We start from the raw sequence: 10,699 nt of genomic DNA, 5'->3' as shown, positions 1-10,699 counted from the left end.
GGACAGAGATGAATATATGTTTTGCTTGTGATCTACTGCAGAAAGCTTAAATGAGGTGGAATCTCATAATTTACGAGAAAATGAAGTGTTATCTGTGAATAAAACAGAAAAAGGTGAAACCAATCAAGCTAGAGAGCGAAGCTAGCATGCAGCACGGTTTGTTGTGTTAACTGCGGAGGCTGGAAGGGGCCGGCTACACCTATGAGGGCCACCTGCTCCAAATTAGCGCAGACCTGCTCCGGCAGCTGCATTCTGGCACCATAATTAATGGCAGCAATTACGGGACGTTTGAATTTCCAAAGAAATTATCTTTTGGCATAAGTGATCTCAACCAGGGCTGCCCAAGGGCATTGTGTGCATAGAACGGTGGTGTATTTTTAGGCAAATGTACACAGGGGATCATTTATATAAATTGCAATAAAGAAAAAACAGGGCTGCTCCCCATATCACACCAATAATGCTTGTTATTATTCTGTTATATAAGTACTAAGAAAAAATAAAGTGGAAATTTGCCTTCTAGAACAAATAAACCATGAGAAGGAGAGTGCGTATGACATTTTAATCAGTCTCGGTTAATAAAAACTGTGCGTTTGACTCTGTGTGCGCGTCATGACGAGCAGCTGACTTTTAGGTTTTTAGCCCATTCTGGAGGTTTCTGGGTGTACCCAGCACGTTCTGCCATCTCCTGCCTGTGAAAGGGCTGACGTAAAACTCTCTGCAGCAGACGAACCTGTCAACACAAATAAGCGTGGTTAATGTCAAAGAATAAGAACCCTCATAGTACGCAACCTATATCAGCCAATCAGGTTTCAGTTTTCATCACTTCTCAGACAAGGACAAGACGACTGGTTCCTACAGGTTCCTTTAATGGGTTAAATAAAAGTCATATTATTGATAAAGATATATTTTGCTTCTTGACTTATCATGAGTATTATGTTTTTTCTGACCTTACTTTTTTTTCTGAGCCGGTTCGCCCAAGCCCGCTTAAAACTCTGACCACCATTCCCTCCTTCCAACCCAATCTGTGGTAGCAGCTGCGGCATGGGCGTTCCCTGCCCCTTTGTGATGTATAGCTGTGGGGCGGGGAATGTGCCTCCCAGCAACTGATTGGTCCGGAGGAAGAGGTGGCGGTCAGAGTTTTGAGAGAGCATGAGCAAACTCATGTAAACTGGGTTTTCACAAAGCCCAGGCTCATCTGTACTCACCACTGTTGTGAGGGTTTCCTCCATTTGCTCCAGCATCTACTATGGAAGAAAAAGCCTCATCACTAGTGGTGAGGACATACAAACTGCATGAAAAAGGCCCCTGCTGGGAAGTGAACCTACGACTTAACTTCTCTAAGTGCTCCCCTGCTGGAATGCCCAACATCTCCTTTCAGGTTACCGAGATAAATAGAGGTGGAGGTGTTCTGTAGCACTATAGGGAAGAATCCAGGCAGGGCCTACAATACTGCTTGAGATTTCAATTCAGCAGAGGCACTGATTTATCAGTTCACTATGGGAAGTCATCAGGTCAGTACATTTCTGGCAGATCCTACTTGCAGTGTTTGCAAAGGAACAAAACATGGGGAAATTGGCATGTATTGCAGAGATACTGCATTTCTTTAAATTTGCCCAACACATTAACACACATGAAGTTTACATGATTTACTTGATTTTTAAATGCTGAATTACACAACAGGAACTCTGCTGTCATATCTGCTTCTTGGAGCCCCATCTGGTCAGCTCTTTTCCTCTTCACTGTCTAGCTTCCTCTATCAGGCAGCATGAGACATCCTGAAGCTATAACATCAGTCCCATTGATGGATTGCTGATCTGTGACTGATATATTCTGTGGTTCTGCTGGTCGTCTTCTGGGCAAGTAAGGGGAAGCAGGTCTCTGTGTTGCCAGCACAAAGAAAAACCTTGTGATGAGCTGTGACTGGGGGGTGTTTATAATGATCAGGTTTGAAGACCTGAATCCTGCAAAAAACTCCTTTAAAGTGACATTAAAGGACAATTTTTCGCCTCCCCCCAATGTTAATGTCAGCACTTACCTTAAATGATGTCTCTTAATCCGATCTTCCTCTTCTTTCCTGATGTTTTCATCTGTCCCTCCAGTGGTGCGGCGGCTCTCCGATCCAGCGCCGACTCCTCTCTGCTTGCTTGCACTTCTGATCCCACGGTCTCTCCATGCTGGTGCACGCGTTCATAGACTTACCTTAGGTAAGTTTAAACCACTGTTAAAGCGGGTTTTTTTTTTTTTTTTACTTTATGCCTATATCTACCGCTTGATAGCAGTAAATACAGGCAAAAAAAACAGAGGGTTTAGAAACCCCTTTAATGTGTATGCAATCCCCAACAATGAACTTCTCTTATTTGCTCCCTTTTGGTCTGTTAAATATAACTTAGAAAGTGTTTTGTTATATCTGTTCAATAAGTGCAAAAAATACCCATTGATCATGTTAAATATTCAGAGCTGTCCAGTACTCAGTTCTTGTGTTATTCAAGGAGAATAATTAGCTCCGCTGGTTCTTATCGTGAGACAACAGAATGATTGTGCCGCCCCAATGGGGCGTAGAATATGACATAGCCTCAGTTATATTCATGTTGATATAGTTAAGAAATTATATGGTTATTTCCCTATGCCATTTTCTCACATCATCTATGTTTTATTCGATGCTGCAATCTAGTGGCCTTTCTTCAAACATGTTCTGTGTTCCCTTTGTGACGTATTTCCTCTTTGTGTAAGTCCCACCCTTCTTCCTGAGTGCAGTACTTCCTGTGTCATGGCCACAGCTAACAGGCCACATGTAACTAAGACACATGTACTCTGCACAGTACGCTAGAAAAGGCATAATTTTTCGACCGCACAATACTATAACCATTCATCTGCTGTCCTGTCATCTGCTGTAACCTTGATGTTCAGAATAAAGCACCCTTTTGAATGAATCGGTATTGGTGAGTTCAGCTATCTGACAAGGATTGTCCGCAGTGAGTATATCTGCTTATACAGGCCAGGCATAGAGGTCTCAGCAAGGGATATATTTCGCTATCACAACAATCGGAGTCAGAATAATGATTATTGTCTGTGGAGATGAGGATAGAAGGAGGGTTTGAGTATTTTAGCACAAGAAAACCAGGCAGGGCTGACACAAAAATGTTGTGTGTTTTCAACCCACAACAGGACTTAAGCTGGCTGTACACGGGTAGAATTTGATAATTGATGATACGTTTCAGCCGCAAACAGCTGAGCAGGCTTTTTTCTCGAACGAACAAAATCCTAACAGTGAACGTGGCATTTGTTCGGGAAACTCTATTCATTCCAAAATTGAATGTTAAAATCAAACGAAATTTGAACGACATTCTGCAAGTCTCTGATGGCATTATCGAATGTTCTGATTATTCATATGAACATGCATACGAAAATCTACCAGTGCATGGCCAGCTTCAGGAGCAGAGTGCATTATTGGCAGATCACCAGATATATTTTATATATATATATATATACAGTATATATATACACACACACATACATACATATTTTTTTTTTTCAATTTATTTTTTTGCTGTGACATACACCAAAAAAAGCTGTCCAGCATGTCGTAGATTAAGTGGGTAGATGGGAAAGCACAGTTCTTGAATTGTCGGTCAGGATGCAGCACCATTGTCAGAATCCTGGGGTCATTTTCCAAACTGGGCCACTATCTCCATGGAGTTTGTAGGATTTCTTCATGTTAGCTAGCATATTTTTAGTTTTGGATAGAGTAGGAAAAAGGCAAATTGTCTGACCCCCGTGGAGAAATTTTCCCCTCACAACCTATGCCTGCGGCTCCAAAATGGGGGGAGCAGTTGTCACTGGGAAAGAAAGGGGTGGAGAGAAATAAAATCATTGGCAGAAGTTCTAATTCTTCTCCACTACACAAAAAAGATAGGTTCTTGTTTGTGTCTGATTGGAGAGATTTCTGACAGTAAGTGAGGGGAAGTTTCCAAAAATAGAGACTCAGCTATAAAAAAAAAACCTTCCTCGTTCTATCCAAATCAAAATAAAATGTTTTGACTGGAATTGGACTTTAAATTAACCCTAATCCAAGTTGCCTTGTCCATCATAGCTGTTCCTAAGCCTGCTCTGAAAAGGAGGAGGATATGGCATCAAGTTATGAACTTGGTTCTGTGTCATTCTACTGGCACAGTCATCTTGTAACTTCTAACTTCTGGTGATTTTGCCATCTCTGAGCCCTGATGAAGGAGGAGATTGTGTGAGCCCCCGAAACATGTTGGATGATTTGTGTCATCCTGTTATATTAATGTTAATATTAAAACAATTTGGACTGTGGGGCCTTTTGTTTAGCGCTCTCATTAGATTTTCATTGACATGGCATGAAAGCAATACCTGAGCGCCATAGCAAGAGCTAACTATACACATGAAGGAGGTGGTAACCACTAGATCAGTGGTTCTCAACCTGTGTAACCTCAGGACCCACATTTGTCCTTGGTCTTTAAATCGCAACCAAGTTGCATTGCAAAAGAACGCACGGCATGTGCTACCGTGCGTTCCGATGTGGGCAATAGAACTCTGGATGGGAGATGCATTTGGGATGCCATTCAAATGAATGGCAATGCAATGCACTTCCCACACCAGAACACATGGTAGGTGCGATTGCGTGGTACAGTGCGTTAACTGCACAGGACTGTTCGATTAACGCACTGCACTAGTGTGAATGGGCCCTCAAAAACACTGACAGACACACACACTCACAGACATTCTCACACACACATACACAAAATGTAATTTAAAAAAAATCCTACCAGTCTCTCTACCTTACGAGAACTGTGGTGGATCCTCAGCTGGGGGTCCAGTGTGGGCTGCTGTGCTGTGACAGAGCTCCATCCATATGTGCATTGCTTGTACAGCTCCCTTGCACACCCTGCAGAGATGCCAGGAGCCAGAATGTGACGTCACTCCGATCCAGGCATCTCTACAGCACATGTGAGGGAGCTGTAAGCAATGCATATATGGATGGAGCTCCCTCGCAGCCATACCTCCAGCCCACCCAACCCCACCTCAAGCTGACACTCAGCACCGGGCAGCATATTTTGACAGTGACAGCATTTATTCCTGACAGTGCTGCGCTAGGGGGAGGTGGAGGAGCCTCTCACCTAGAAAAGTGGAAGGCACGTGGCGACCCACTGAACATGGGGTTGTGACCCACCAGTTGAGAATCAAGGCACTAGAGGATGTTCACAAGATTCTAGTAGGATACTTATCTTTGGAGCAGAAGATGCACCTCCAGCAGAAGGAAAATCTTGTATTTAACTTATTGAAAAGGGTTTGAGCTCCTGACCTTTTATACTGTCAACCCACACAATATAAAAATGTTACCTACTGAGTAATACTATACTCATCCCTAATTATTAGCTGTCACAGCAATAAAGAGGGAACTCGAAACAGCAAAAATAGACACATCAATGTCTATATTGTATTCACAGGACAGATACAATCCATTCCCCGCAACGTGAACAGGTATGAATAATGTATCTTGTAGATGATGTCTCTCTTATCGGTGATGATTCTCTTCAAATCCAAGCTTGTGCTGATGAGGTATCATTTTGTATTTTTCTATATTTGTAAGCTGCAGGTCTACCAACAATATGACTTTATAACGATGTATAGATTTTATATTGTATGCTACAAATCGATGCTCATTCTGTAACAAATGACCCAGCAGGACTGTTTAATGATGTCATAAATGTCTCATCTGAAAACCTCTTTAAAGGAGAACTATGAGGTGAGTGATTTTCACTCACCTCATAGTTCTAGCCGACCTGTGACAATGAGACTGTCACAGGTCGGCTCAGTAGATCGGGAAGTGAGCGCACCTCTCGATCCTGTCATGGCTCTCTGCCGTGACAGGGGAGTGGCTGGATTCTCCCCTCCCCGCTCCGATCCTCCAGCGCTGACTGGCGGAACGGGGGGGGAAGGGGGCGGGTACAGCTGGCTCTGCCTCTAGATAGGCAGAGCCAGCTGTCAGTCACGCAGCTGGGCGGATCCAGACATAATTGTCGGGATCCGCTTCAGCTGCAGCGTCTCAGTATACCGCGAGCTGTAGCTCGCGGTATACTGAGCTTACTGTGACGGGAGGACTCTAGTTTGTGTCCTCCCATTACCCAAAGGAGAACTAAGGGGTAAAGCACTAACCCCATAGTTCTCCTTTAACCACATTAGTACAGTTTTGTAATTTTTGCACACGTTTACTACAATCTGGATTTTTGGATAAAAAATTACTTTAAAACCCCAAACAAGTATTTTCTAAAACAAGAAGCCCTCTAGAATAAGAAATATTGTAGCTGCCTGTTTTATGTTGCACGATTTTTGTGCATATATTTATCAAATCCATATTTTTAGGAAAAAAAACACTTATATGAATTTTAGTGCACGCATCTTTTATATTTGGTAAAATTTTAAAAATGGGGTTACCCCGAGTAAATAGATACCAAACATGTTAAGCGTTAAAATTGCGTGCGCCCGTGCAATGGCGAAAAGTTATGGTACTCAAAATTGTCCATTGGCGACACTTTAAAAGCCTGTACTGCTCATCAGTTTTGAGTTAACAGCAAATTATGGACCTAGAATTTTTGCTCTCACTCCGACATTCGTGGTGATACCCATGTAAGGCGCAATTGCGTTTTCGTTCATGCAGATGGTGGGGTTGGTTTTAATTTTTTGGTATTTTTATATTATTTTTTAAACTTTTTTATCACTTTTTTTATTTCTTTTTTCATGCAACAGTATTTTGAGGTGACAGGTTCTCTTTAAGCAAAATATAAAGACACCGGCACTCCAATAGCGAGTCAAATACATCTGTTTAATAACGTATGAGCAGCATAATGTGATTAAGAGACATTGGGGGTCTTTTGGGCCCCAGATGCCCCCCCTGCCCTCCAATGCAGGAGATCGAGCACAGAATTGCGCCCAATCCCCTGTGTAAATGGTATTTCAGCTGACCTCTAACAACTGTGACTCAGCAAACGCTGTGAGTACAGCTAGAGGAGCAGGGGACACCAAAAAACCATGGTCGCGGGTGCAGGGGAGTGCCCCTATGCAGGCCGCTACAAAAAGAGAATCGCCTGCTGCAGCCATGATCTTGGTATAACTACTTCTGGACCAGGATGTATATATAGTGTACGGACAGTGGTTCTCATGTAGTTATTAATTGTTTCTGGGGTAGACTGCCAAACAGCACATAGTCATAAGCAAGCCGCCCCATGCGTATTTCTGTTTGACTAAAGGTCATCGAAACCCACATATGCAGACCAAATGTAGCAGTGTCGGCATTATCAGTTAACTTGACAATCACTTTATGACATAAATCATTTTTTCATTGTTTTTCAAGGACAGATTCGGCTTTTATTTAATACACTTTTTTAATAAATACACGGCTTCGATTATTTTTTACCAATCAAGGAACAAGTGTCCCTCGTGTTAAAAATGAGGTGCTCATTATTCTAGAAGATTTTAGATTTCTTTGTTATAGACATAACATTGTTTTCATGATTTTTCTATACATTTATAAACAATTCACAATGCTGCTTGTCCTGTGAATATCTGTGAAAGTTTGCTTTGTGTACTTTCTGGAGCGCTACAGCTATACCTGAATCTTATTGGTGGTGGGTAGAAATTTCTTAGAACTGATATTTGACATCAGTCTTTGTGTATGTGAGAGACGGCAAGAAGACTCCAATGGGTGTGTTTGGGATTATCTTTCCTGCATTGCATACAGGCGTTCTCAGATCACCATATTAACAACAAAAAGAAGTCCTGGAGCACTACAGCTAACACCTGGATGAAAAACTGAAGTGTCGCCTTTTTTTTTTTTATTGTCTCATTGTTTTTAGGTGGCAGGTTCTTATGGAAAGGACATTCACAGCTTTTGGTTCTTTGTTTGCTGCACTGCCACTTGTTTTGTATCTACTTTTGGTCTTCCCCCAAAAGTAGAACATTTTTGATTAGTGAAACATTTAGCCTGACTGGCTGCTATGAGCTACAGCTTTGCTTTGCTCTGATTATCATAATACAGCAATTATACTATATGTCAAACTCACCTGTGAAAAGTCATTCCTCTCTGCCTTGAGAACTGCTGATTCGGCCATCCAGTTCCGCAGGATGTATCTAGGGTTAGTGTCTGTAAAAGAAATCTTGCTTCTATCATTGTATCTAAAATATTCCTTATTGTAATAGTTTGTAGAGAACATACAAAACCTTATAGAACGCATAGATCATTTCCATGTACACCGTATGATTGTAATTTCATAATGTAATGGGCTTATTGTCTAATTCTACTTTGTCTTTTTAATGATTTCCCATCATCCTCCTCTCCAGTATAAAAAAAATACTTTGCCAAGCGCTATACTTAACCTCTCCATTCACCAGCACTGGCCTTTGTGTCATACTTCCTGGTCCAGTGCTGTTCATCATCCGGATTGAATGACGCCCAGTTTTATTCAACCTTCTTCTTATGGACCCAGGGTGTCAAGGACCCATTCCCAGGAGTTATGCCATCAAGCTGCCCTGGGCTTGCAAGAGAATGCTTCAGAGAACAAGCCACTTTATTACATGAGTGCTGTTCTCTGCAGTGTTCAGGTATCGCCATGGACAGAATAGGACCCCTCGCGTCATGTTATCAGTCCAAATGCATCAGAAATAAAAAGTATACAGGACATTAAAAAATAAATAATTTAACCAATCATGTGTCTGTGTACCAGCACAGTGGTTATATGGTTGCCATTCTTGCAGTGCTGCCGTCCTATATTCAATTCCCATCCAAAAATGCTATCTGCGTGCATTTTGTATGTTGCCCCTGATATACAGGAATGGATAAATGCCTATCAACAGGAAAAGTTAAACAAATAATGACCACATATAGAAGAAAATCAAAACAGAAACATAAAACAGATACAACAAATTCAATAAGTGCTGAGGTGGGACTGGATTAAAATTAAATGGTTTATTATAACTGACTGCAGTTCAACTTTTAGTTTCGCAACAATCTTACTCCTCATCCGTCTTCTTCTTTCAGGATTGGAGTCTTCTGGGTTCCTAAAATACAGAAGAAAAAACATACCTTAAAGTCTTGCCATCCCCTCCCTTCACCTTCCAAGGGTCTCTCTTGGTCCATAAAAAAGCTCATCATCAGGGCCGGATTTACTCTCTCTGCTGCCCCAAGGCCAGGTTCCTCAATGCGCCCCCCTACCCGCCAACCCTCTCCCCATGGAGAATGGCAGACCTGCAGGCTGCATACAAGTGATCTTGGCGAAATCGTGGAGATCACTTGTAAAAAACAAGCGCCGGCTTCCCCTCTGTACATGTAGCTCTGCTTGCCCAAAGCAGGGCTAAGTGTAGAAAACAACTACCCGTCTGGTGCCTGGAACTGCATGTCCCGGGCATCAGGAGATAGGAATTCCACACCCCTGCTGCCCCTCTAATCCCTGCTGCCCCAAGGCCGGGCCTTGGTTAGCCTTGTGGGAAATCCGGCCCTGCTCATCATATTAAATGATCATGGCAGAGGTTCGGGAGGTTGGTTTTGAAGGGCCGAACTAACCTTTACATGAAATGTCAATTTGTGCATGTAACTTCAATGTTCCGTATCTGTGGATCTATTTTTTATCATATGATCAGCATGAATTGTTGGGGGAAATAGGACAGGTTCAGTGTAAATGCTCATTTCAGGGGGTAGGTCAAGGGTTATGGGTTTAGTATAAGGGAGGGTCAAGTGTAATGGTGTACTTTACAGAGGAGCATGTAAGGTGCAGATAATAATCAATCAAGGCAACTTGATTGGTTAACACATTACAAAAGATTCCCAGAACATTATGGATTATCTAAAGAGACAGCACTGCAAACTCTCCTTATGTCTGATAAGGAATGAATCACCGACCCACGTGCTTAAAGTAGGCCTTGCACCTAAATGGGAAGGTCTTCCTTTCTAGTTAAAAAAGCTGCATTACATCTAAAAGAAAAACTGTCGGGGAAAGTTAAATAATATAGTTACCTGTCCTTCAGCTTCTCCCCACGGTGCCTAGACAAGGGCTGACATCAGTCTTCTGGTGATATCCCAGGGAAGGCCAAGCATCTCAAATCATGCTGTATAGATGATCCTGCCCTGTGCCTCAGCGTCTTCTAACATGATTTTAAGTAACCAGCATTGCTCAGGATCTCCTCGGCAGAAAGATGATGGTGCTTTACTTACCTTTCCTTGGCTTTAGTGGGGGCACTACTAAAGCCAGGGAAAGGTAAGTAAAGCACCACTTTAATGGGAGACTGATTTTTTTTTCTCCTGCTGAATTACATCCAGCATCATTCAACCAACTTCCTCTAAGCCCAGGCTATCATGGACTTCCCTTGCCTGTGTCTAGACAGTGAAGGAGAAGAATTAAAATGCAATGAGCTAATCTCTTCTTCACTCTGCATCCTTTTCTATCAGCATATGAACTGACTGGCTCTTTTTGTTGACTGGCTCCTTTTGTTGCTTTTTCCACTCCAAGCCTGAGCTCTGTTGTATAGGGGATACCAAAAGGCAAGTCAGATATTGGTACTTACACTGTTTGCATTAAAAATGTAATGATGTAATAATACAGCATTAATTTGTCTCTTTTATGGCTGCTAGAGTTGAGATTTAACCTATCTAGGCAATCCAGGGGGCTGGATAGACTGAGGGGGGGGG

At 42.3% G+C, this 10,699-nt stretch overlaps 1 protein-coding gene across 1 annotated transcript in view; it reads right to left on the bottom strand.

Moving 5' to 3' along the window:
* Positions 1-522: 522 nt before the first annotated feature.
* The window catches only part of LOC108796099 (UPF0061 protein azo1574-like), a 67,680-nt gene continuing 57,503 nt past the window's right edge, over positions 523-10,699 (bottom strand). The window contains exons 20-22 of the mRNA XM_018567493.1: positions 9,032-9,075; positions 8,082-8,161; positions 523-730 (exon numbers count right to left, since the gene is read on the bottom strand). Coding sequence (XP_018422995.1) covers positions 608-730; positions 8,082-8,161; positions 9,032-9,075 — 247 coding nt within the window. The 3' untranslated portion in view covers positions 523-607. The remainder of the gene's footprint in view (positions 731-8,081; positions 8,162-9,031; positions 9,076-10,699) is intronic.

The sequence above is a fragment of the Nanorana parkeri genome, unplaced genomic scaffold, assembly GCF_000935625.1.
Source record: "Nanorana parkeri isolate BGI_ZX_2015 unplaced genomic scaffold, ASM93562v1 scaffold1055, whole genome shotgun sequence".
In the NCBI taxonomy this organism is placed as follows: domain Eukaryota; kingdom Metazoa; phylum Chordata; class Amphibia; order Anura; family Dicroglossidae; genus Nanorana; species Nanorana parkeri.
Note: the sequence above shows the minus strand (reverse complement) of the source record. Positions and strands in the feature narration are given on the sequence as shown.